This window comes from Neocloeon triangulifer, unplaced genomic scaffold, assembly GCF_031216515.1.
Source record: "Neocloeon triangulifer isolate White Clay Creek 2 clone unplaced genomic scaffold, ASM3121651v1 ptg000003l, whole genome shotgun sequence".
NCBI classification, from domain to species: domain Eukaryota; kingdom Metazoa; phylum Arthropoda; class Insecta; order Ephemeroptera; family Baetidae; genus Neocloeon; species Neocloeon triangulifer.
Genome location: NW_026775546.1, coordinates 1,689,211 through 1,715,392, shown reverse-complemented (window position 1 = coordinate 1,715,392; position 26,182 = coordinate 1,689,211). Strand labels below are relative to the sequence as shown.

The window sequence follows — 26,182 nt, the reverse complement described above, 5'->3', positions numbered from 1 at the left end:
ATCAAAGTATTGTTACTCACAAAGATAATCACAGAATTCATGATTTACAAAAAAAAAAGTTATTGCTATGTACTTATTATATATTTGCAGAAACAGGTCAGAATAAATTATTTAAATTAAAAATTTGAACCAGTGATTGAAAAAAGCGGAAAAAAGCGTAAAAATAACCGTCAAATTACCGGCAAACTGTAACACTCATAAAAAGTCCTTAACTAAATCAATTGGTTCTAAAATAAAAAAATCTTGTATATTTATAGCAATTTTACTTTTTGTGATCAATTAATGTCAAAATTTTTAAGTCTTAATTTTCTTTTTACTTCTTTTTGAATAACTCCAAGATGCAAAAACCGGTATTTTCTTTAAGATTCAGTTCACAGCGCCCCTAGCGGTCGCTTCGTGCTCCAAAGGGATGCTGCTTGCTGCTTCGCCATTTGCATTTGCCGTAAATCACATCAAAAGAAGGCCGATCGCTCAAATTCTCCAAGAAATACTGACACAAGAACTTCGCCTCGTGTCGCTGCTTTTTGCTGGTGAGTATCTGCAGTTATTCATCCGCGATTTGGCCGAAAAATTAGCCGCCGAGCGCTATTTCTTCGTGCGACCGCCGACGTCAAACGTGGGAGGCTGGGTGTGTCGTGTTTATTTTAGCGATTGATCGTTTTCCGTTTACGAATTCCACAGGAAATCAATCGAATCAACCTATTTACGGAGGTTTAAAGCAATAATTTGTATTATTTTTATTATTCAAAGCTGTATTTGTGCCCTTTGCGCCGGCGAGAAGCAGAGATTTGGGTTGTAAACATTTGAGATTTGGGTGGTTGCAGGTGGACGGGCAGGTGCATTGACACCCCCGCTTAAGCTTTGTTGCATGTCTGGCCGTGATTTTCGTTCCAAGGACGAAGTTTATCGTGATTAACACACTGGGTAGTTGTATTTCTAAATGTTGGGTATGAATTAATGGGCAATTTACTCATTTTCATTGGATTTTTAACCTATTTTCTTACTTTGATCTTATGAATCTTTCATATCTCTGTGCCGTGCTAGATTATCCTCAAGTGAGTCATCAGCCTTTTCCTTCTTACACATCGAAGGAGTGCCGATTTTTATATTTTTTTTTCATTTCCCCTATCCTTATCAATTTTAAGAATTTGATAACTCTAGCATCGTTTCTAAAATTTTATTCGAGGATTTCAAGGCGATGTGTGGTCACTTGGTCAGACATGACAGACAGTGATATTGATCTGCCACTTGAGCAGTATTAAAAATTCATGGTGGTCTTTGCAAGAAGAAAGTCGCTGATTGTATAAAAAAATATTTTGTAGAGATATTTCTATAAATTTAATATTTGTTCTTTTACGTTTAAGAAAATCTTTAAATTCATCATGTGAATTTGATTCTTTTTGTTCCCACAGAGACATAGAGAGCTGTAAACATGAGCTACCACATGCCGCAGGGAGGACGCCACGGTGAGTGAAAGCTTGGGATTTATTTTAAATATTTTTTTCCCCTTATCAGGATTACTTATTTAACTTTACTTTGAAACTTTTAGCCGGGTACAACCTGAGCGACCGCGAAGCTGAGACTGCCATGTGGCAGCAGGGCTCCTACCTGGCGCCGACCCAGGACTCGGGCATCCACTCAGGGGTGCCCAGCCAGACGCCAAGTCTGATTGGGCGCGACCCTGGTAACGACGAGGACGATGGTGCCGAAGATGGGCTCCTCTTCGACATGGATCAGAGCACCTTCACCCACACCTTCACCCAGGGTGAAGTTGATGGTAAGGATTTAAAATAATAACATCAAAATCTTTTTAATGATATGTTATATAGTTTAGTCCATTAAATTAATTCAGATTCATGATTAAGAAAACAGATTTTTGCGATTAATATTATGCATTATTTTAATCCCATGTCAATATTTGAATAGACATAAACCAGCAGCTGAGCACAACTCGTAGCCAGCGTGTCCGTGCTGCAATGTTTCCTGAAACGCTGGAGGAAGGAACTGAAATTCCATCAACCCAGTTTGAAACTACCCATCCTACAGCAGTGCAGCGTCTGTCCGAACCAAGTCAGATGCTAAAGCATGCTGTTGTCAACCTGATCAACTACCAGGACGACGCTGATCTTGCCACCAGGGCCATCCCTGAGCTCATCAAGCTGCTCAATGATGAGGACCAGGTGGTCGTCTCGCAGGCGGCTATGATGGTTCACCAGCTGAGTAAGAAAGAGGCCTCCAGGCATGCCATCATGAACAGCCCACAGGTAATGGACAATCCAAATATATTTAAATTGACATAGTGATAATTTTCTAGGATTTTAAGTGTGCTAAAGTTAAATTATGGTTTTAGATGGTTGCCGCGCTTGTTCGTGCGATTTCAAACAGCAACGATTTGGAGACTACGAAGGGTGCTGTTGGCACCCTGCACAACCTGTCACACCACCGCCAGGGTCTGTTGGCCATTTTCAAGAGCGGTGGAATTCCGGCCTTGGTCAAACTTCTGAGCTCTCCAGTTGAGTCTGTGCTGTTCTACGCCATCACCACTCTGCACAATCTTCTGCTGCACCAAGAGGGCTCGAAGATGGCTGTCCGTCTGGCTGGTGGGCTTCAGAAAATGGTCGCCCTGCTGCAGAGGAACAATGTCAAGTTCCTGGCCATTGTCACCGACTGTCTGCAGATCCTGGCTTATGGAAATCAGGAGAGCAAGCTCATCATCCTTGCCTCTCAAGGCCCGATGGAACTGGTGCGCATCTTGCGCTCTTACGACTATGAAAAGTTGCTGTGGACCACTTCCAGAGTGCTCAAAGGTTTGATTGCTATATTTTTGACAATGGAAATAGCGAGATACTAAATGAACTTGATTGCAGTTTTGTCCGTGTGCTCGAGCAACAAGCCAGCCATAGTTGAAGCTGGAGGTCTTCAGGTATGTTCACTTAATTTTTAATTGCGTTTTAATTATGATGAACAATATTTTGAGACAAAATTAGTCTTGCTTTGATCTTAAAAAATAATGCTTAGAATTCTATGATTAAATTAGGATATTATTTATGATCCGTATCTTTGAATAATTAGCTGGTGCAGTAGTAATATTAAAATTTATGAAGGCGGCAGAAATGTTTTATTTCTTAAACACTCATGTAAAATAGTAGAATAATTCCAATTTTTGATAGTGATCGCTTGATTTTTGAAACGTGTTATTGAACTTTTAGGCTTTGGCTATTCATCTTGGACACCCGAGTCAGCGCTTGGTGCAGAACTGCCTTTGGACTCTCCGCAATCTGTCTGATGCAGGCACCAAAGTGGTAAGTTGACTGAGGTTCAATAACTGAACTAGTTTTAATAATCCGCGATTGTAAAATAGGAGGGACTCGAAGGTCTTCTGCAAAGTCTGGTGCACCTTCTCGGCTCGGCAGACATCAACTTCATGACCTGCGCTGCTGGAATTCTTTCCAACCTCACCTGCAACAACCAGCGAAACAAAGTGGTTGTCTGCCAAGTTGGAGGAGTTGACGCTCTCGTCCGCACAATCATTAATGCCGGCGATAGGGAGGAGATCACCGAGCCAGCTGTAAGTTAGCTCAACCTTTCATTTGCTAATTAAAATTGACAAAATTAATGTTACCAGGTGTGTGCTCTGCGTCATTTGACTTCGCGTCATGTTGAGGCTGAAATGGCTCAAAATGCTGTGCGCCTCAACTACGGCCTGCAGGTTATTGTGAAGCTGCTGCACCCTCCCTCTCGATGGCCTTTGGTTAAGGCCGTCATTGGCCTCATCCGGAATTTGGCACTTTGTGCTGCCAATCACGCTCCTCTGAGGGAGTCTGGTGCTATTCACCAGCTCATAAGGCTCCTCATGAGAGCCTTCCAAGACACTCACAGAGTAAGTTAAACATGGTTTAACTAGTGCTGAACCTGTACTAATGGTGCAATCATTTTTCTCTAGCAACGTGCTGGCTCTGTTGCCAGTGACAATAAATCAGCTCCTTCTCCTCAACCCGGTGGAAATGCCTCTCTGGTGTACGCTGAGGGTGTTCGCATGGAGGAGATCTTGGAGGGCACTGTTGGTGCCCTGCACATCCTTGCCAGGGAGCACAACAACAGAATTGTGCTGCTCAACCAGAACACTATCCCAGTGTTTGTTCAGGTAAAGTTTATTTGTATAACTTGAATATATTTGTTAGCTCATGATAAAAATTTTACAGCTGTTGTTCAGTGAAATCGAGAACATCCAGCGTGTGTCTGCTGGAGTCCTCTGCGAACTTGCTGAGGACAAGGAAGCTGCTGACCTTATGGAGCAGGAGGGAGCCACTGCTCCTCTTACCGAACTTCTCCATTCTCGCAACGAGGGTGTTGGTGAGTACTGCTGTTTGAGTTTTGGATTAAATAATCTAATGAATTCGTGAATTCAGCCACCTACGCTGCTGCGGTTCTTTTCCGCATGTCTGAGGACAAGCCTCAAGACTATAAGAAGAGGCTGTCGATGGAGCTGACCAGCTCCCTCTTCCGGGATGATCACTCCCTCTGGACCGGAGGCACCGACTACAACATGGCTCCTGATCTCCAAGTGAGTTGAATTGAATGTTTAAAATTTTCATTATATCACAAGCACTTTCGAAAATATCACCACTTGACACGATTTTGACAGCAGCACCGGTTTCCAGTTTCAAATTTTTTAACAAAGTTCAGGCCACACTCACACGTTTTGTTTTAATTTTATTTTGAGTTAATGTTTTTGTTGTTTTTCCGCCACATCAGGATATGCTAGGTGCCGCCGACTTTGAGGGTTTGTATGTGCAGTCCCCACAACAGCGAGGCCAGCACAGCATTTACAGTGGCCAGAACCAATCAGGTAACCCACCCACCAATGCACAAACACTCACCTGGTGATGGAAGGCACGACTAACAGATCACACTCTTATGCTGCAACTAACCAACTCTTATTTCCATAAAACGCTTTTAAATCGCTTTTACACCTGCTTCTGAGGACATGTCTGTGGGAAATAATGTTCTTCAAAATTTCTCAGTCCTGTTTTTAATGTTAAACTTATTTTCTTCACAGCCTATGCCACGCTACCAGTAGAGGGCCTGCAAGACCTGGACCTGAATCAACCCCAGAACAACCCTCCCACACCGTCGTCGCTGCCCCCAAGTGGAGGCCAGCAGTCCCCTGCTGTGCCCAATCCACCTCGTGACAACGGCAACCAACTCGCCGCCTGGTACGACACCGACCTTTAAACTTGCATTTTGAGACTTCGTTTTTACTCTTAGACAATATTTAAACTATATTTTGGAAGACCACCAGGCCACAATTCATCATAATTCTTAAGTTTCATGAAACGGTGCAGCCTTATTTTTTTATTTTTGGCCACTGAATTAAAATTTTATTTAATAGAGCAGCTAAATTTTTAGCATTAGGATTTCCAAGCCAAAGTTATAAAAAAGCTTGGAATTTTTGTTTTACGGCGAAACGTATTATTTAGATTGCGATGGTGCTTGGGACAGGGGTTGACGTAACGCAACTTTTCACAGTGAACACTTTTTTTGCGCCCCTCCTATCGGCTGGCAAGAACTTTGCCAAATATCGAGCTTCTACATTTAGGCAACTGATTCACTTATTAGGATAGATCTCAAGCAATTCAGCCGAGGCAACAGATTTTTCTGGTTCTCCGTGTGCAGAACGAGAGAAAGTTTTCTGGCTCGGCCGCGTCTCTTTAGTTTTGACTGTCATGAATGTCGTTTTTATATTATGACTTGAGTAATCTATCATGCGTCTAATATTAATTATCAATCACACACAAATTATGTATACCGGTGGACAGTAGATCGTGTCGGTTTTTTAAACTTGTAAGCAGTTCAATGCACAAACCACACAAGCCCATGAATATAATATATTTATTGATTTGCATCCGACTGAAGGTGATTTTGAAGCATGATTCAACGAACAGGCATTCGAGATAGGATATTTATCACACGAAGCAGCTCTTAACTTTTACACAGATTATATAATCCGCGTTTAATTTTTGTATGTTTCCTTTCTAGCATAAAGCTCTTGATTGTATTTGCAGTATAAAGACAGTTTTTTTGTTTCGACGGTTCATACATTCAATCAAGTGTTTGCCATAATATTATTATGATCATAAATGTAGATTAAAAAATCTATCGTGCAATTATTTGTATTCAATAAATGTATTACCAATAAATAATAACCAATGCGCCTTTTCATTCTCAGCCACTCCTGCGTCAATATACTCCATTTAAGAATGCCTTTTCTTTGATGATTTTGCGAAAATAAAACAAAAATAATTGAGTTAAAATACGTTAAAATAATTTATTCTTCACATTTCTTAATAATAGAATCAACTGATAATTTTTTTGCAATTTATAGTTTGCTGTTGTTATTTAAAACATAAAACACTAAATATTTTAAGCTTTTTAAACAAAATTTGTTTTAGCAAAATCCATGAATTATGAAACATAAAATTTCAATTTCCTTTATATTGGAATAAATTAGGGCTCTTACCAAATCAGATATTTAATCTGTTGTAATTTATTTTTTGGTGCACTAATCTACGCTTTACCTGGAGGAATTAGAGCAAATTTACAAAAGTTTCTCAAGTCTCAGTCCACTCTCAGATCACTTTGAACGACGACGATCACAACTCGGTGTCGTCGGTGGAGACCATTTCGGACTCTTCTTCCGTGCGGTGCAGCACCATGGTGGGTGGGGCGTCCATCATGAGTCTGCGGCCCTTCCAAATCTCCACCTCGACGCTCTGCAGGGTCCAGTTCTCGGTCACGTCGGACGGCAGCTCCATGGGGCCGCGCTGACGCCGCTGCTGCTCGCGCTTCTGCACCTTCCGGACGCGCTTCAACTGCTGCCTCCACTCTTCGACGCGGCCGTCGTCATCACTGAATTCCTCCGAGTACAGAAAAACGAGATTTCTGGCGTGATTCACTAATTCTAATGACAACTTTTGACCCCCAGAATTCTGCACCATTTTGACAAAGTGCTCGATGAAGAACTCGAGGATCAGCCGACGGCGCAGCACATCAAACACGGAGTTCTTCCGCACATCCACCTCGATCAGGGAGCGTTCTTTCTTGGATGGAACTGACTTTGTGGTCTGTTCTTGCCGGCGCTCCTCCGCCAGAGCTTTGTGCGCCTTCTGACGCCAGTTCTTCATCCTGTCCTGAAATTCAGCAAAATCAAAGGTAGGGTTTTTATTTGTTTTATTTTTCTAAGATCTTAATTTTTTTTTTTAATAATTTATTCGAGAATAATTTTTTTAACTGGCAGAAACATTTTTGATACGGAAAATTCACATTCTCCAAATTTCAATTGCAAATATTATTAATTTTTTTCTTTTTAAATTAGTAAATCATTTAAAACCAGTTATTTTGTAGATTTTAACAAACAAAAAACTTTTTTAAATTTTGAATACCTCGCCGCCTCTGCGAAGGTCAGCCCACAAGCCTTCACTTTCGTCCGACCCTTTTCTTCTCCGGGGCAGGGTCTGTTCGCCGGTGGTGACCATTGTTCCCAGCTCAGGGTTCATCAAAAGAAGCGTTGACTTTGTTTTGATCAGCTCTACGAGCCGGTCCAGATCGAGACCAAGTGCCATTCCTGATAAGCGCAGACGGCGGAGGGCGGCGATAATGTGTCCAAATGAATTTTCATGGACAAAATCGTGCAATTTCCTCTGCACCTTCACTAAATGAGCTTCGTGTATTGACTGGAAATCGTTTCTTTTGCGGATGAAATAGTTTGGCATGTCCTGTTGAAACATAAAAAATTATTTTTTAAAGGTTTGCCTTAAAATTTTTCTCGTTAAAAAAAATTAAATTTAATTTCACCTTTCTTGAAAGGTTTTCGTATAAACTTTTGTAGACGGCGAAAATGTTGTTGAACATTTCGGAATTGGCCCACGCTAGAGTGAGATTTTCGGCCTGCCAGAAAATGACGTGCCGAAGATGGTCCTCGGTCACACTTCCGTCCAGTTTGAAGAAAACCTGGTGGAATTAAAAAAAAAAATGTAAAATTCTATGGATAATTTAAATTTAAATTTTACTTGGAAAAGCAGCAGACAGAACATATAACAGCGGAGCTGCGTGTCGTTTAAACGCGACTCAAGATACCGCTCAGCCTCGGGAAACTCGATTCTCCACTCCTGTTCGAAGCCAGGGTTGAATCCCTTTCTGGGGACGTACCCCAGCGGGATCATATGGTAGCCCTTGGAGGTCACCTCGCGGATCATCTCCTCCGAGGGCCATTTGTATTTTTTCTGGGTGCGCTGGTCGAATGCTTCCACGCGATTCCTGAGGGAATTTAAATTATTAAAAATCTATAGGACTTAAAGAACGACGCGTTTTTCTTCTTTTCAATTTCATGACTGACTTAAAAATACCAGTTTCATCTGAATGAAATTTAAGTGCCTATTGAATATGAATCTCGATGTTTGAATTAGACAAAAAAAATTTGCTTCTTCTGGACATGAATTTTTTTTTTAAATTTTTCGAGGTTTCTTTTTGGAGGGAAGTGTCTTCAATCTCGGATTTAAACTTTCACTTTAAGCAATAAAATTAATGGTGTAGGAGTCTTTAATCAATAAGTTTGATAGCAGGAAGGGTATATCCTTGAAATGCACTTGTCTGGTATCAATGGATCATAAAACATGTTTGCCTTTATCATATAAGTGCAAGGAATTCGAAAATTTACTACAACACTCAAAGAGCCTTGTAATCTTAGCAAATAATTTCACATACCTCAGAATGAATTCAACCGCCTTTTCGGGCCAGTTTTGTGGCTTGCAAGAAACGGTGGGAATAATCTCCAGTCTGTCCTGCGTCGTCTTGACGGAGATGGTGGTGCGGTACACGGTGGCCTCGTCAACCCAGACGGGCAGGAAGCCCAAGTCCTTGCCCAGCATGTCCGCGAACACCCCACTAAAATTGTCCATGAAAGCCGTCGAGCTCAAGTAGTACTTGGTCTTGAACAGCCGGTCCGACTTTTCGTCGTAACTGGGCACAGTCTTGCTGGCGAAGCAGCTCACCGGGAGGCCAACCCTGGAAGTGGCGCCCTCCAGCTGCAGTCTTCGCTCGGCCAGCAACTGGTGTCTGTGCAGACTGACGATCGTCGTGTAGCTGTGTTCAGAGTCTGAGTTACTGTAGCTGCTCTTTGGCACTGACAGGGTGCTTCCCGACCTGTAGCCAGACGAGCTGCTGCTGCTGTTCAGCGTCGGGTAGCTCGGTCGCTTGGAACTCCTCCTCGAGCTGATCGACGGCCTCTGCTGGTCGATCATCAGGTTCCAGCTGATCATCGGCGCCAGTTTTTCGCCACCCTCGTCCGAGTCGGACGAACTGGCCTCCGGCACGCGAACCGCGGCCGGAATGGTGCCGTGGTCTTCAGGGTCGCTGTAACTAGGGTAGCCCTCTTGCGGGTCGTCGGCCACACGCTCCAGACTTCTCGACCTGATCTTCGAATCCATGCTCAAGAGGCGCACATACCCTGCAACGATTAGTGGTTTTAAATTCAATTCTTAATTTTAATGTAGCTAATTGCTGTGGAAATATTTGGAAAAAATAATTAAATAAATGCATAGTACAATGGACCAAAATATTGAAGTCATTCAAACGGTAGCCCCAAAAGTTAATTTATTTTTCAAAATTGCAGTGCAGATTTGGCGACTCTGTAACAGTTTATTTTTTATATAAAAAAAAAATAAACAAAGTCTAATTTTGCGGTTCACTTTTTTTCGGCGGTCAATTAATTGCTTGCTTTTGATTGAGGAAATAGAGAATAATTTATACATTAAGAGATATAAATTACTCTTGGTCGAGTGTTACTTTTTGCTAAGTGCTTTACAAATTGAAATTTAGATTTGGTTCTTACATGAATTATCAGTTATTTGCGTCAGAACCTGAGAAAAATTATTCATTTTTGGGTGGAGTTCCTTTCTACTTAAGTTTAATTAAATCCTATCCCTATATCCTATATCGGGCTATAATATTTATCATATTCAAAAGAAAAATTAAAATACTGAAATTTCAAGGATTTTGAAACAAAGATCATTTTACTTTTTTTGGTCCAGGGGTTAATGCAAAGTGACATATTTTTGCTCGATTCATCATGCATGACGTGTGACAATCAACAATGTCTGATATATTTTAACTAGGGCAATTGTCACAATTAATTAATACTTAATTTTCCCTCCAAGTCAAAACTAATTAAACTCATTAATCTTTTTCTGCACAGATAAGAAACTCTACATGAAAAAAAACCCCAATTTAAATCCAACTACATCAATAACTAAAAATTACTTGGTCTTTTCTTATCTGTTCTAAAAAATGATTAAATCAATGCTAAAGCTAGTAAAATTAAAAGTTTATTGGCTCATATTATTGCTATTGTCCTTGTAAATAGCAATATCAGATTTCAAATTTCAGTAGATACAAAAGTTTCAAATTGAATTTTTTAGATCTCTTAAAAGAAATTACCAGTTTTTCTCGGTTTTCTGTCCGTATTATTGGCCTGCTCAACGCACAGTCTTGTGATCCTGGAAGGTCTGGAGATGTTTTCCATCTGATGCTGAACTAGGATGTCCTCGTGGCTGATCATCACCCTGATTGGCCGAAGGGGCACCCCGTTCGAATAGTATGCCGTGTCCTCCGGTAAAAAACGGATCTGATCGACAATGGCAGTTAATAAAAAAAAAATAGTGAACAATCATAAAAAAAAGGTCGCTTACCATTTGGGACAGTTGTTCGTGGAGGGCGTCCGGCGCCACGGCCTTCTTCAAGTGTCCCGTCGCTGTCATGCGCGAGTTCATTTCATTTTCACGCAAGTCCGAGTTGCAGACGTTCCGCGCTTTTTCAAAGAGATCACTGAAATAATTGTTTTTTCACGATTAAATCATTTTAAAACTATTTTATTAAATTGAAAAATAAAAAATTAAAAAAAATTTCCATCAAGCTAAAAAATGCGCTTGCGGTTTTTTGATAATTTATTTTGCTGCTGGTTTTTAAATATTTAGAAAAGAAAATTAAATATTCAGAGAATTTAATTCAAACAGCGAAATTTTAAATGACTTCTTTTCATGTCTGTTTTAAAAAATTTAATAAAATAAATATTTAAGAATTTTTTCCAAGGTCAACGACTTTGATAAATTAATTAAAAAATAATTAAACCAAACAATGCCATGGAGACGTGTGCATGTTTTGACGTACAGTGTTTAAACGTATGTAAAATTAAAAGTGACGACTGCCTGCCAGATTAGTGGCGATTTACAATCCTTTGTGCGACACCGAACGCGCATCATCCGGTTTTGATGTGTTCTCGAAAGTGGCAGGCTCAAGTGCACGCGCGCCATGGCCCTACGATAAAAGCACACTCTCGCGAAACCAACAGAGATCTTATCGACACACAATTAATGTCGAAACGCCGCCATATATTGAATTCGCCTCAACTCGCCTATCGTGCAATTCAAAACTAGTTAGCGTATTATAGGCCGCGGCGAAATTTGAAATGCATCGATGGTTTGATAATCTTCAAGAGTATAATAAAGTGTCCAATACAACAGAGAGAAAATCCGACCGACGGGAAGAAAAAAATTAACGTGCACCTTAGTGCTTTTTTATCAGCGACAAAGCGATTATTGTCTTAAAGTACAAAGTCAAGGTTTTGTACATTATTTTATTAATTCTCCTCGAATGACTTTTGTAATTTTTTTCCTCAATGAACATTATGCACCTTCTGTATGGTCATTATCAAAGTGCAATTCGCGTTGGATCAATTAGACCGATCTCTTTGCGCGCGTCAATTAAGGGATTAAGATATAATTGACACACTTGTGGTTAGTGGGCAGCAGGTGACTGTAATCAATGTGTGATTATACCAATCAGCAGCTATAACATGAATTTGACTGTGTCGAGTAATGTTATTTATCAAAGCTGCGGGGATAACACGTATCTATTTTTTCACCGCTGACGGAGGAGAAAAAATATCGTGGGCGTATAACAATAATTTGGTCTTTGATTGCGCATAGGAGTGGACATTTTCAATTAATTGCCGAAAACACGAAATTACAAATAATTATTGATGTAACAAGGCCATTTTTCAGTCTGTGTAGGTGCGATTGTGTTATCAATTTTCTTTCGCATTACAAGTGCAATCGGAATTATATTATTGAAGTTTTTATCTGTACGCGGACAAGAATGTCGATGGAGGGCTTTTGCGAATAATATTCTGCTTGATTTCTTATTATACAATTAAACTACCTTGTCACATCCAATCTGTCAAAAAGGGAAGTTATTTTGATACAAATTTATTGGTGTAATAAGAATTTTTTTCCATGCACTGAAAAATTGTTTGCAAAAAGAAATTTGACTCGGAGATTTCTGTTTGTAAATTTGCAAATTATGACTGATTGACAGTTATTAAACAACCAAAGTTATCTTAGAGCAAACGCAATTAAGATTCATTTTTGGAGAAAGAAATGACAATAGGTTATTAAAAATTTGAAATCTTGACCCAAATCAGGTGTCAACAAAAAGAATTAATAACAAATTTAGTTTTCAAAATAATTTATTCAATGATTTTTTTTATTATAGTTTGTGTTTATGGAGTCTGCTTTAATTTTAATTCAGTTACTCAATTATTGAGACACAAAAGAAAAAGAAAATTTGGATCTGTAGATGGAATTGATTTTAAATTTTTGCAATCTTGACACAGTATTTTGTTCTTCAAAACTAATTTTCTTACTTATCACAACTTCACGTAATTTCCTTCTTTCTAATGCTCTGTAAGCGCATTGAAGTTTTTAGTTTTATTTTATAAACTTTAATTTGCATTTTTATTTGCTGTCTGCACGAATTTAATTTTAAATTTTGTGATTTTTGAGCGCAGCATCACGATAAAATGAGTAATTATTCTTTCTACGAACTTTTTTTAGGAAAAAGTTTATTTTTGTTTTGCTCAGTGTTTTTTTAACAGATTTGTATTCATTGGAGTGGTTAAATTTAATTTTTAACCAATTTATTTTATCAAATATTTTTCTACAATCGTTTCAAATAATCCCTAAATCTAAATAAATTTTAATGTTTCCAATTTGTTTTAATTAACTGCTTTTCTCCTTCTAATTATCCTAATTCCTAATCTTAATTAGAAACTATCGATTCAAGGTCTGGCCACTTGTGGACGCAATCAAGCCGTTTTTGAAAAACAATCATTAGACTTTTTAACACTAATCAAGTGCTTATTGCCATAATTTTCTTATGTATTTTGACTCACTCTCTATAAGTCGCAAAGGCAGGCCGTGCGATAAAAAAGCATTCTTTCGCGATAGAGTCAAGAGCAAAGTCAAATACAATTAGCCTCACCTTTCGTCGCCGAACTGCACGGCCAGCAGGGTGTTGTTGATCAGGAATTTGTGGAACTCGTTCTGGTAGCTGTGCTGCAGTTGGTTGAAGCTGTAGGTGTTGGCCCTGGCGTCGTCGCTGCGGCGCCGCTCCTTGCGCTCCTTGAGGCGCTGCACCGCGTCCTCCTCCGACTTGCGCTGCTCTTCATTCTTCCTGGCCGCCTCTTCCAGCCGCCGCTGCTTTTCCTCCTCCTGCCGCCGCTTCAATTCTTCCTCCTCGGCCTGTTTCTGTCTGGCCTCTTCCTTCTTCTTGGCCGCCTCCTCGGCCTTCCTGACCTCTGCTTCCTGCTTCCGTATTCGCTGCTCCTCTTTGGCCGCTTCTTGCTTTCGTTTTAGCTCCTCCTGAATAAAAGCAAATTATTTTTCGACACCATGATTTTAATATGTAAAATTATATTTAAGGAATTTGATAGCAAAAAAAAATTGTACTATGCTGTACTTTATTTTAACGTGTTTTTCGTTTCAGGTAGTATAAATTGTTTTATTAAATTACCATTTAGTTGAGTGATCGATCTTATGAAAATAAAATTATCATTGATAGTGGTATTTGTGATGTTTGTTCAAAACGGTTACAAAAGTATTTTATTGAAAAAAAATTGTGACTTAAAGAAGGATAAAATTGAATTGTTGAGCAAACAGGCACCCCCTCGATCAAAGATTTGAATTGGGATCAATATTTGTACAAGAAATTTTATTATTTTTTTTCTTTATACAAATTTTCATTAGTAAATTTTATTTTTATGTGTTTAAGAATTGACTTTTTTAGTGAGTTCGGATTTGAGATTCTGAAATTTCTTTGCAGAAATATACAAAATGTGATCAAAATTTTATTCCACGATATCTAGCGCAAAATTGAATGTCTTGGGAATGTACTCTTTAAATTTTTATTAAAACACTCTTATTAAAAACCTCATTTTTAAAAGAACTGTCTCAACAGCGAATTATGGAATTTAAATTTTGCATAGCTGCCAAAGCGTTTAAATTGGGATGTATTGAAAAATAAATAATACTCTTGAGAATCTCGACTTGTGCGTTTGTAAGGAATAGGATATAACAATCTTTCAGCCTAAGCAAATATTTTTTATTAGTCTTATGAGAAATATTCAAATTTAAATTTCTGAAACAAATTAATTACGCCATCACACGTGTTAATAATTTGTGTTTAACCTTGCAATTGCTTTTTACGGAGGAAAGTCTAATGATGCAATTTTCTGCAACAAAAAATTGCGAAAGTATTTACAAGGGGATTATTTCATAGCATAATATGATCTCCGGAATTCAATTGCTATCTTGCAATTTACTGTCAGTATTTAACTTTCGTTAATCACTAAATCCACTACGTGGATTTAATCTGACAATAAAAATTCCATTTTTTAGGCTATATTTTTATAAACCTAGTGACTCCGCCAAAGCAACAATAAATTTTTTTTTTTGATAAAATAAAATCCGGCTTCCTCAGTGATTATGAGTTGCTCAACTTAATTGTTTCTATGCATGATACAGAAAATCCCTGCTCTATAGTTTTGGTTGCGGGTTGCAATTCATGAGCTCTTTTTCTCGTCGAAATACGAGTCGAAACTTCCCGCAACCGAAACTAGTAGAGCAGGGATTTTCTGTATCATGCAGAAACAATAAAGTTGCTCATCTTCACCGAGGAAGCCAGATTTTATTTCATCAAAAAATGAACACCTTGAGTACCAAAAGGTTCCAAAACAAGTACAAGAAAAAAATTCTTAATATACCCGTTTCCTCTTTTCCTCCTCTTTCTTTTTGGCCGCCTCTTCCGCCTTCCTGGCCTCCTCTTCCGCCTTCTTGGCCGCCTCTTCCTCCGGATCGGACGACTCGTCGGCCTGCGGCTCGTTCAGATACAAAACACCCTTCTTGGATCCGATCTTGATGAAATTTTTGTTCTCCAGGTGTCCGTTGTTGTTGTTGCTGGCGGCGGCGGAGACGAGGTCGGGGACGGCGGTGGCGATGTATTTTCCCTCGGTGGCCGCCCCCGTGAGCTGCTGCGACTTTTGCTTGGGGTGACACACGTTGCCCATGGCTTAGGCCGTCCACTCCATGGCAGCAGGACACCTCCACTGCCTGCTCATCTCGCTACGTCCGCTCGCCGCCGCTTATCTTATCGCCCGCATTTCTCAAAGTGACGACCATTTTTTTACAAAATTATCAAACGTCATTACTCCCGCCGGCCTAATGAGCCACCACGGCATTCCGTTGAATCGAATCGGCTGGCGGGGGCGGCGAATTGCGCGTGTGTTTCGCGTTTCGCGGAAATCGCGACCCGATTAATGCTTGTGACGTGAAACCGGCTTAAGCTGGATTAGAACCGGCTTATTTTCTAATTTCATTTGGAAAATTCATTATTTTTTAATTTAAAATCAATTTTTAAAAATCACAATGTTTCCAACAAATTAATGTTAAGTGAAAAAATTAATTTAAATCAATTAAATTAATAATAAAATATCAATATATTAATTTTTTCAATGCTTAATTTCATCACTTTCCATTTTGTTTTGTCTTCATCATCAGCTGCTAATTTATACAAAGATTTTCTTAAAATTTTAAAGATAAAAATCATATTTGGAAATAGGTCAAATTACATTATATTTTGCACTCAATAAAACACCCATAGTAAATTAGAAGATTTCATGCAGTTCAACTGTTTTTTTTTCAGTTGAATTTATTATTATTTCTTTCAAGCAATACGCAAAACCAAAAAGTTCAGCTCAATATAATTTCTGTAATAAAAGCTATTACACTTTTTTTTATAACTGGGTAACTTCCACTTTTGTACAATTAACATAAAAAAGTAACAAATGATAACAAGTGAAAAATGACTGTTCCAAATAAAAACGAAGCTTTTTCTCCTTATTTTGATTGAAAAATGTGACTACAAAATACAATGCTAGATTAACCGCCCCTGGCAATAATTCTCTTGCGAATGTTCTCCATGGTCCTCAGAATCACGTTGGACGCCATTTTCGGGTGGATGCATTTGATAAAGTCGACCACCATTATCTGAAAAATGGCAATAGAAAAATCACGGTCAGGCACACAAAGAGCATATTTTTGATCCACCAAATAATCTGGAAACTTTTATGCTTTTATCATGAAAGTGGGGATTAAGGTTGTCCTATTATAACTGATGTTGGATAGAACGCCCAAATTTGAATGAATATTTGCTACAAATCTGTTCATTCTTGATAAGATTAACCGGGATTTGCTAATATTTTCTGAGTGTTTACTTAATAAATGTCAAAATATAATCTGTCACAATACAGGTGTTTGGATTTGCCGAGGAATTCAAGTTTTTTTGTTATTCAATGCACATTTGCGGTTCAACAAATTTAATTAAAGAGGGACCTTGGATAAGATGCTAATTATTAAGATTGGTAGATTTGATACTGACCAGAAGATTGTGGGGCCAGTAGCCAGTCGTTCTGTCCTCGAGGCCGATGCTGGTGATGGCGTGGCCGACGTACTTGTCCGGGAAGGGCGCCATGAAGGTGGACTTTTTGATGCGGCTCATGGCGGTGGCCACGTAGCCAGGCAGAATGCACTGGATTACAATTCCCTTGCTTGCGTATTCTATCCTCAAATCCTCAGTGAATTTGTCAACAAATGCCTAGAAAAAAAATTCATATTAATTTAAAAAAAAAATAATAATAATATTGATTTTCAATTAAAAACTATTGTTAGATTTTATTTCCAATCAGGGGAAATATGATATTTTTTTAATAAATTTATAAAAAGACTTCAATATAATAAAAAAAATTGCAAAAAAAATTATATAATTTAAAATCATACAAGATTAATTTTTTTTAAACAGCAATTGCTAATACATATCTCGTATTAATTTGTTATTTTGGAACTTAAATCTAGACTTAATTAGTACCTTTGAGGCGCTGTAGACGCTCAGAAGGGGTGACGGGATGAGAGCGGTGGTGGAGGAGACGTTGATGACCACCCCTCTCCTGCGCTTGACCATCTGCGGCAGCACCACGTGGGTCATGTGCGTGACCGAGGTGATGTTGCAGTGGATCAGGTTGGTGAAAACCTGTCTGCTGTCCTTGACGTCGAGGAAGTATTCAGGGTAGGGGTAGCTCATGCCAACGTTGTTGACCAGCACCCCAATCTCAAGGTCAAACAGTCCTTTCTCTATTTTTTCGTAAATGGCTGGGCCCTCGGTGAAGTCTACATCGATGACCTTAGTCTGGACCTGATACTTTGCCTCTGAAATTTGATTCAATTTGTCGTTTATAGGAATAAAAACATTTTGAAATATAAAAATTTAATTGTAGTTAAATAAATATTGATTCAATTCGATTTGTTCTGAAAAATAATCAAATTAATTGTTACTTTAGAAAGTTCTATTAAAAAAAGGAATAATTTAAAAATGAAATGTTAACTAGTAAAAGTTTAAAATTTTAAATCAATTAAAAATTGTAAAAAAAAAAAATTAATTTCAAGATTTTTTTAAATAATTATTAAAAATTCATTGTAATTTTTATTCCTACCAATTTGAGCTGCTAATGCTTGCAGCTTGTCAAGGCTTCTGCTGATAAGAACCACATTAATTCCTTGTTTGGCTAACTGCAAATTAAAAATAAAAATATTATTATTATTTAACTCTTTTAGCTTAGTAAATTACTCACAGCTTCTGCGTAAGCTTTTCCAATTCCTTGAGTGGAGCCCGTAACGACTGGGAACAGAAAGATTTCAATCTATTTAGTTAATGTCATAATTTTGAACCGAATTGTTTCAAGAGTCACGCTTTTGGCGGAAAGGAAATAGTAAAAGTTCGCATATTGAGTGATGGTGCAGAATTTTTGTTTGTGGGAGAGGCGGCAATAAATCAGGTTAATAATTCAATAGTACACAAGTTTACAATGGCAAAATGAACGTGTAGCGGTACTTTTAATTGTCACTTGGTGAGTGTACAAAAATAATAACAATGCTTCAAGTTATTGACGACTCAAATAGACGCATGCACATTTCTCCGATGCACTTTCTTTCCATTTTCAACTTTCAAGTGACAGGGTCCAATGGCAATGGAATAAAAACTCCGTTAAATTTAAAAAAAATTGATAAAATATTGAATATTTGAGACCAATAAATAATTTTATTGTATCCATTAATTTTATATACGTAGATTTTTAATATTTATTTCTCTAGGGCAAATCAAATATCATTTTTGTATTTTCATTTATATTTTTTCCTTCTCGTCCGTTCATTTGACATTCAAGATGGGTAAATTGATACGTAAGTTCGTACACTGATATATTGGTGGATGTCCATTCCAATAAACGGAAAACAAAGATGTGAGCGAAATAGTAATCAGCGGGTTCAGCGACCCAGTCAATGGGATAGGCTAAAAAAAGTGCATGCACGCGGCCTTTAAAGGTGTTGGACGGTAGCCGACGAGGACGATCAGTTCCTGTGTGCATATTAAACGCGCCCCGACTGCGTTATTCTTTCAAGTGACAAAGCACATTTTTGTTTTATAAACACGACCCAAAATTTTCGTTTGAAAACAAAAATAAAAAAAATAGGAGAAAAAAATTCAACTAAGAAGGAAAAAAGAATTGCGTTTTTAATTTATCAGACTTCCGTCTCTTTTTTTACTAATCGTTGGGACTTTTCTTTAGTAATTAAATAATATGCTGAGATAAAAACGATAGAATTATTAAAAACATCTGGATTGGAATGGGATCTATAAATTAAAAATATTTGTCAAAACTAATTAATTACTATTTAAATTTTAAATAAAAAATAATCATTCATTTCATTATAATTTTCTAATGTACCATGCAATTTTCTATATTTTTTCTGATTTTTTCCATAATGGAATTTCCCACCCAACCCGGATTTTTCATTTTTGCAATGATCAATTTGCAATAAACTGGTCTGCACGTAATTTTCCGCTCTTCTTCTTCCTGCCGGTCGCCCGCGCCAACTAGCTCGATAAATTAATTACTTCTCGAACTGACACTTCTTGTCTATTGTGAACTCAATGTATCAAGGTCAAGAGATCCGCACGCGCAATTGTGTGCGTTTGTGCATTGCACATGCACCGGAGAGTCGCGGAGAACAACCTGTTTTCTAAGGAACATATAAAAAGTTGACCGGCGCTTCTTTCTGTTTTCCTGCATTAGGCCAATGCAGGAAATAATAGATACAAGAATGGTTTTTTTTTATATTATAATATATTTTCTCTAAATTCAAAAGTTGTCTCAACGATTTCTTATCGCACCCAGATGATTTTGTTCGGCCATTGAAGAGAGCTGATAACAAAAAATTATCGCACAGCGTGGTGTGCGGACTTTGAGTCACAAAGTATTATGTCATTTGTAACTGGGCTGCAAAGGTCAGCATTTTTATAAATGTTCCACTTGAATTTTTTTTACTCAAGTGCACAACAGTGCAACGTCTGCATGACTGAATTTATCAACAAGAGGCCCAAGAAAAATTAAAAATTTCTTAATTAAATTTATTACTAGTTCACAAAACTAATTGAAAAATTTATTTGCAATAATTATTAATTATTTTGGAAATTAATTTATGTAATAAAATGTTTAGTTTTTTATAATTTTTTTATTATTTTAATTATGTCAATATTATTTTGATTTAAATTTAAAAAAAATGTAAATAATAGTTTATTTATCAATTTTTTTCTAATTTTTACCAATTTATTTTATTAAAATTGAGCAGAAAAATTATAAATTCATTGGATATAATTTTTAAGAAAAAACTATTTTTTTCTTGTCCTGTTGTTGTATGAGAGCCGCACAATAATAAATATTTTATCCGAAATTGAAAATTTTGACTGAAAACTCACCTGCCCACTGTCCCATTTTCCTCAAATTTGTGTTGCGTCCGAGGGCGGGTCCGATGATGGACACGTAGAGTCTCCGTAGCGCCAACCTTAAGAACTTGAGGATGAAGTAGGCGATGACCAGCAGGCTGATGACCTGCAGGGTGGCGCCGAACCAACCCCCGACTATGAACGACCCCTCGGCCATTATTGCGTCCAGAGAAAAGAGAGAAGGAAAGAGTCGACGTGCGACTCTGCAGTGAAAAGAAGAAGAACAAAGTGCGGCTCGCACCACCGATGGACTTATAAACGGTGTTTGCACCGCGAGTCCCCACTCTCAGGTGACCGCCGTCCCTTATCACAACGAGTAGCGAACGGAAATTATGAGAAATTATTTTACTTCGAGCCGGCGAGCAAAGGACGTGCACGACCTAAACGGCGCACCCCACACTGCGCCGCTGCTGATAATCGCAGTGCGATCGATGGACGCATGCGTGTCCTTAAATTAAAGCCCTTTCAGCTGCGCCACGGCTCCCTCTAACAATAAGCAAGCCCTACAAAAAAAAAAAAACCCAAAGCCGGCACTGAATTGAATCAGTTGAGGTTGATTCGGCTCTTGACCTCGGAAACAATTATTTTTCATTGCAATCTCATGATGAATTTTTTTTTTTTTTTAATTTAAAACTAAAAATCAAATGAAGATATTTTTATTATTTGAAAAGGTTTTTCTGACGGTTTATATAATTTTTTTATTAAATTATTTAAGTTGGAAGAGACTTTTTATTGTCTTTTTTTACAAGATTGTATCAAATTTGTTTGTCTCAATTAATAGACCTTTTTTTAGTAAGTTTCAAAATCCTTATAATATACAATCCATATTTCATCCATAAAAATTCAACCTCTAGCCATGAAAATTGTTAATAATATAAAATTTATATTAAAAAAAGTAGAAAAATACCAAAATTTAATCATTCAACCAATGGTTTTGATTAAAATTATTTCAACTTATTCCGTTTAATTAAAAAATTAGCTTTCATTTCTTCACGTTTTTTTTTAACTAATTGAAATTGGTTTAGTTGATTTTTTTTTTAAATTTATCTTTCCTTCTGTTTTCTTGTCGAGATCCTATATTTTACAATAGCGGAAGAAAGCGGCCAGGAAGTGGCACACAAAGTGCAATATTTCAACTTGCATAAAACTGCAATAAAGCACCTGCAGGCTGCTTTCTTGCACATAATAAAACGGGGAACAAGAAGTGCGGCTCATCTCGTCGCTATAGCGCGGATGCAGCGCGCGTATTGAAACACCGCGTGGCTTTACGCGTTACTCCTATAGCCACACTGTCACGGCCAGGGTCGCTCAGATTGAGGCCAACCACTTCTCTATAAATGCGCTTTTAACTGCAATTTGCATTGCACCAACTTCCAATTCAATTTATAAAGAGCACTGAACTTTTTTAGAAAATAATAAATAAAAAAAAATTCATAAAGAAATAGAAATGTAAAATTAAAATAACTTTTAAATTGGCCTTTTTGGCAAGAGGTAAAATTATTAGTACGAAATTGAGATAAAAATTCAATTCAATTCTTAAAATTTGAAAAAAATCCCTTGTAAATCATTTAAAATTTCCTATTTTTACATTTTTTTTTTTAATATTGACTGCTATGAAATAATGCTTCTTCTGTTTTTAAACTATCAAAAATTTATTCAAAATATAACTTTTACCTCTTTCATACTGTCATAAGAATAGCGCAGGATGTGTTGTCGTATTTTCTGGTAATTTCACTCTCAATTTTCTGGATTGTTGATTTCTTTCTTGAGTTTGGCCAGGGCGGTGAGACACTTGTCGCGCCAATTCCTCCGCTCCTGCAGTTTGTCCACCGGCGTCATTTGGCACAACTGGTCGTGCACCACCTTAGCCTGTGGCCCGGCCATCAGCGGCACCTCGCCCATGGTCATGCTGACGTCGTACATGGTCTTGGAGTAGCGCTCGCTATAGTTGAGCATCCCCTCGGCGTTCAGGTGCGCCGTCTCCAGCGGCCCCAGGAAGGCGTAACGCATGCCCAAGCCCTCGGACATGACGCGGTCGATGTCGCGCACGTCCAGCACGTTGTCACGCACCAGGCGCCACGTTTCGTTCAGGATTGCATACCTGGAGTGCATTAAATAAATAATTTTTAGATTAAATCGTTCTAAATAATCCCATTAATTTAGAAAATTACAGTAATAATTTAAAAAAATCTTAAACACAATTTTAAAAGAACTTCTTAAAATAATAAATAATATACTTTTGTTAAATTAATTTATTATTCAAAAAAACTTAAGCTATATTACATTATTAATTAATATTATTTATAATTTATTATTTTAATTAATTATTTCTATTTATGCAATATTTATTATTTTGCTACTTTTAACGCTTTTTAATGTTATAAAATTTTATTTACTATGAATTATTTTTAATTTATATTTAATACTAAATTCTGATGAGCGATTAATTTATATTATGAATTTTGAAAGAAATTTAAAGGAGTTTGAACTTTTTGTTCTTAATTGTCAAATTTGGACTTACAAATCAATATGTCATTATACAATATTAATTTTTCACTCACTGGATTCTGTTCAGAGCAAATCCCTCTATTTCTCTGGTCAGAGAGACTGGCTCTTGGCCAATTTGCTCCATGATCTCTCTGGTGCGCACCACCACTTGTTTTTCCGTCCACGGTGCTGGGACGATTTCAACCAGTGGGACATAGTATGGTGGATTTACCTAAAAAAATCTTTGTTATTAATTTGATACATTTTATTAATGTTTTAACTAACAGGGTGGGCGACCACAAACTGCGCCTTGTGCTGCAGGTTTTCTGAAATTCGAGAAGGCAAAAAAGTGCTGGTCGAGCTGGCCAGGACGCAGTCGGTGTCCACAATCAACTTGTCCGCTTCGCCCCACACCTTTTTCTTCAGCTCCAGGTTTTCGGGCACGCACTCCTGAATGTGCCTGGCGCCTTTCACACATTCCTCCAGACTGTTTGTGCCTTAATAAAGCAAAGTAAATTTTTTTAAATTGGAGCAATTTGTTTTAATAAATAATATTCAAACCTTGAATCAGATTGCATTGCTGGTGAGCGTTGAGACTTCCTCGGAGCATTCCCGACCCTTCTAGAGTTTTCAGCTGCTTCGAAATGTCTTCCAGGGCGTTACTGATTTGCTTCGGCTCAATGTCGTAAATGTAAACTTTGTAGCCGACGCTGGCAAACAGCATCGCCCAACTCCGGCCTATCAGCCCGCTGAAATATTAATTTAAAAATCAATTTAATAAATACCGAAATTGAATTTATTTTGAACCACAAACCTCCCGATAATCCCAATTTTTCCCTCTTCAGACATGCTCTTTACTTGGTTCACACCGGTCCTCTGAGCCGAATTATGCGTATATCTTTTGAATGTTTTCAAACTGGTTTCAAGACTCGTCACGACTTTGTGGCGGCTCCACCAGATCGCTGGATGCAAAGTGAGAGAGCTGCTGTGCCCTTCCTCCGTTCTTTGACCTCTGAATCAATTGGCCCGCCCCTTTTCACTCTCTTATCCACATTGCCTCGATGTTCTTATCGTGCTGTTTGCTCCATATCTTTTTTTTACCTGACGAACTGTGTTGAAAAATTGTTATTTGCTCACGTTATTTTTGTACTTAATTATCTCAGCTTCGCTCATTCAAATGAGATGCGTATAGGCGTTTGAATTGTAAATAGATTAATGCGATTAATATGATTCGAGATGCTTCTACTTTTATATCGTTGAGGATCAACTATGAGATTAAACTATAGCGACCATTTAATTGCTTTAACTTTTTGCTTTCGAGATTATTTTATGGAATGCCAATTAATTAATAGCGATACCTTTCATGCATCCTGCGGCATGTGCGGCAAAAGCAACAAGTTTTTTTACATAATAAGTTTATATCATACACAGTAGAAACAGACATATGAGTAGTTGGAAAAATGTTGTTTTATGTGTATAATTATTTCACTTATGGTTGGAAAATTTATAAAAATTATTAATTGATGCTGAGAGGGAGCAATTTTATTTTTGAGATATTTAAATGGATTTTTACAAGTGCGCTGCGTTAATATTTATAACGTATCAGATTATATGGGGACCGTCGGGACCGAGTAAACTGCAGATGGATAAAAACAGTTCGATGTATAATTTTTTTTTTCAATTTTTTCTTTACGATCTGATGACTTTTCAATTGTGACAAACCTGTTTTAGACAGCTAAATTTTCAATACAGAGGAGAGGGAATCTAAGATATTGTGAAAAAAATTATGAACCGTTAAGCCTCAAAATCTTTTGAGGAATCCGCACTTTGCAAATTGTTTGTAATCCAAGGAACAACTTCATTATGTTTGTGTTAAAAAACGTTATTTTTATTTTTCTGATTTGATGATTTTTTGAATACGTGAAGTTTCGATTAATTAATTTTTTAAAAGAAATAAACTGAATTTTATAGAAAGAAAATCTAGAAATTTAAATTTTGTGATGCAGAAGAATATTATAATTAATGGTTTTGAACTGATATTCAGCATTTCACCAATATTTATTTCGTCGTTTATTGTTTCGTAAAAAAAATTCGTGCACTAACATGTTTACGCTACGTCGCCGACTGCCCAATGCCAAAATTATCAAAGGGTGGTATCTGGGTTAAAATCTAAAATTTTATTTTTTACATCAACTCGTGTATTTTTCCAAAAGATTATTGTTTCAGCGCATTCGGAATAAAATTTTAAAGGCCTCCTGGCATCTTTTTACCAAGCAATCAAATTTGAAATTTTTAAAATTACAGCTTGTTTTTCATTACTTTCTGATCATATTTATTGTTTGTTATTAATAATTGCTCTGTGCGATTTTGTACTGCAATTAACATAATCAAAGGGTAGGGAGAACAGAGAACCGTAAGAGCGGCCCTGCCCAACTGCGCCTGACCTACGAAATTATGAGATGATACAGTAGGAATCTGCCAACTGCTGCTGTCGTTGAAGTTATGCTATAGGTACATATAAATTTGAAATTTTTAAATCATTTTAAATTTTTCCAACTTTCTTTACTTGAAAATTGATGAATTTATAGATATTCTAAATTCTATTCTAAAATTATAAATTTTTTTACTAAGGGAGAAAATGCTGAAGCGAATTTTGTTTTTGTTGCTGGTCGCGGCTGCGTTTGCCGAAGAGCAACAAAATGCTGATGACTTTGAAACGCCAAGAAACGTGATGAAAGCGAGGAGTGCGAGGACCATTCTTGATTTTCTTGGTGTCGATAGAGATACATTATTGGTTATGGGAAAAGTATTTGCTTTGTCTGCTGGGCCCGTCATATTTTCCATTCTCGGAAGAACTTTATCGTTACAATTAGTTTCTTTTGTAATTGAATTGCTTTCATTCATGGCAACTTGATAATTATTTTATTGGGACAGATTTCATCTATGTAATCGACGAAAATAGTGTGTTTCAATTTTACACAGCATATTTTCAATGTTTAATTTATGCGTATATAGCTATGTACTGATGATTTTGTCAAAATAAATCGTTATATTTGTGCACACTGAAAAAAGAATCATATAATTATTATTCAATACTATTTTTTTTCCTCCTATCTCCTACTCTAAAAATGAGGGAAACTTAGATTATGTTAATTAAATAAAATAAAAATCTAAAATATAATTAATATATAATTTTTTCAAAAAAATTTTTTGTATATTTTTACTGGGATTAGTAATGCTTATCCAAAGTGAAGTTTTATGAATTTAAAATTTTGATTATACTAGAAAATTTTAAGACACAAAATTTATTTTTGATGTACCAGTAACAGACTGAAATAGACACGCAAAAGCAACGTTTTCTTATATTCAACCATGAAAAATATTTTTTGTTTTTAGAAATCACCATATCGAG

General features: G+C 37.2%; 4 protein-coding genes across 5 annotated transcripts; 1 reads left to right on the top strand and 3 right to left on the bottom strand.

The window, feature by feature from the left end:
- Nucleotides 1-392: 392 nt before the first annotated feature.
- Nucleotides 393-6,206, top strand: LOC132205744 (armadillo segment polarity protein). The gene is made up of 14 exons (XM_059635003.1): nt 393-530; nt 1,413-1,466; nt 1,550-1,777; nt 1,927-2,264; nt 2,351-2,807; nt 2,868-2,923; nt 3,210-3,302; nt 3,362-3,568; nt 3,626-3,880; nt 3,944-4,144; nt 4,203-4,353; nt 4,410-4,564; nt 4,756-4,849; nt 5,060-6,206. Exons 2-14 carry the CDS (start codon nt 1,433-1,435, stop codon nt 5,233-5,235), a joined length of 2,445 nt encoding a protein of 814 aa, XP_059490986.1. The 5' UTR covers nt 393-530; nt 1,413-1,432; the 3' UTR covers nt 5,236-6,206.
- Nucleotides 6,207-6,309: 103 nt separating this feature from the next.
- On the bottom strand, nt 6,310-15,565 carry LOC132205743 (uncharacterized). Of its 2 annotated transcripts, XM_059635002.1 has the most exons (10): nt 15,155-15,565; nt 13,375-13,754; nt 10,746-10,881; nt 10,495-10,681; nt 9,202-9,505; nt 8,764-9,141; nt 8,070-8,316; nt 7,855-8,010; nt 7,443-7,775; nt 6,310-7,190 (listed from the first exon to the last, which is right to left on the bottom strand). In XM_059635002.1, the coding sequence occupies exons 1-10, from the start codon at nt 15,455-15,457 to the stop codon at nt 6,654-6,656; spliced, it is 2,961 nt and encodes a 986-aa protein (XP_059490985.1). In that variant the 5' UTR covers nt 15,458-15,565; the 3' UTR covers nt 6,310-6,653. The 2 variants fall into 2 exon arrangements, with proteins under 2 accessions (XP_059490985.1, XP_059490984.1); XM_059635001.1 differs by having other exon boundaries at nt 8,764-9,505; nt 15,155-15,564.
- Nucleotides 15,566-16,003: 438 nt separating this feature from the next.
- Nucleotides 16,004-20,702, bottom strand: LOC132205836 (very-long-chain 3-oxoacyl-CoA reductase). The gene is made up of 6 exons (XM_059635158.1): nt 20,257-20,702; nt 18,074-18,120; nt 17,936-18,011; nt 17,314-17,651; nt 16,828-17,043; nt 16,004-16,436 (listed from the first exon to the last, which is right to left on the bottom strand). Exons 1-6 carry the CDS (start codon nt 20,438-20,440, stop codon nt 16,329-16,331), a joined length of 969 nt encoding a protein of 322 aa, XP_059491141.1. The 5' UTR covers nt 20,441-20,702; the 3' UTR covers nt 16,004-16,328.
- A 1,200-nt stretch (nt 20,703-21,902) lies between these two features.
- LOC132205927 (lambda-crystallin) lies at nt 21,903-23,751 on the bottom strand. The gene is made up of 5 exons (XM_059635316.1): nt 23,585-23,751; nt 23,332-23,519; nt 23,056-23,267; nt 22,845-23,002; nt 21,903-22,384 (listed from the first exon to the last, which is right to left on the bottom strand). Exons 1-5 carry the CDS (start codon nt 23,617-23,619, stop codon nt 22,021-22,023), a joined length of 957 nt encoding a protein of 318 aa, XP_059491299.1. The 5' UTR covers nt 23,620-23,751; the 3' UTR covers nt 21,903-22,020.
- Nucleotides 23,752-26,182: the final 2,431 nt, after the last annotated feature.

Excerpts from the sequence above, each read along its gene's own strand:
- LOC132205744 (XM_059635003.1), top strand. The coding sequence starts at position 1,433 with ATGAGCTACCACATGCCGCAGGGAGGACGCCACG. Across the intron at positions 3,303-3,361 it reads CTGATGCAGGCACCAAAGTG|GAGGGACTCGAAGGTCTTCT; the intron begins GTAAGTTGACTG and ends ATTGTAAAATAG. Across the intron at positions 4,850-5,059 it reads CAGTGGCCAGAACCAATCAG|CCTATGCCACGCTACCAGTA; the intron begins GTAACCCACCCA and ends TTTTCTTCACAG.
- LOC132205927 (XM_059635316.1), bottom strand. The coding sequence starts at position 23,619 with ATGTCTGAAGAGGGAAAAATTGGGATTATCGGGAG. Across the intron at positions 23,520-23,584 it reads AAAATTGGGATTATCGGGAG|CGGGCTGATAGGCCGGAGTT; the intron begins GTTTGTGGTTCA and ends TTAATATTTCAG. Across the intron at positions 23,268-23,331 it reads GCAATGCAATCTGATTCAAG|GCACAAACAGTCTGGAGGAA; the intron begins GTTTGAATATTA and ends TGCTTTATTAAG.
- LOC132205836 (XM_059635158.1), bottom strand. The coding sequence starts at position 20,440 with ATGGCCGAGGGGTCGTTCATAGTCGGGGGTTGGTTCGGCGCCACCCTG. Across the intron at positions 18,121-20,256 it reads GAAAATGGGACAGTGGGCAG|TCGTTACGGGCTCCACTCAA; the intron begins GTGAGTTTTCAG and ends TTCTGTTCCCAG. Across the intron at positions 17,652-17,935 it reads AGCATTAGCAGCTCAAATTG|AGGCAAAGTATCAGGTCCAG; the intron begins GTAGGAATAAAA and ends ATCAAATTTCAG.
- LOC132205743 (XM_059635001.1), bottom strand. The coding sequence starts at position 15,457 with ATGGGCAACGTGTGTCACCCCAAGCAAAAGTCGCAGCAGCTCACGGGG. Across the intron at positions 9,506-10,494 it reads CAGAAAACCGAGAAAAACTG|GGTATGTGCGCCTCTTGAGC; the intron begins GTAATTTCTTTT and ends TAATCGTTGCAG. Across the intron at positions 7,776-7,854 it reads ACGAAAACCTTTCAAGAAAG|GACATGCCAAACTATTTCAT; the intron begins GTGAAATTAAAT and ends ATGTTTCAACAG.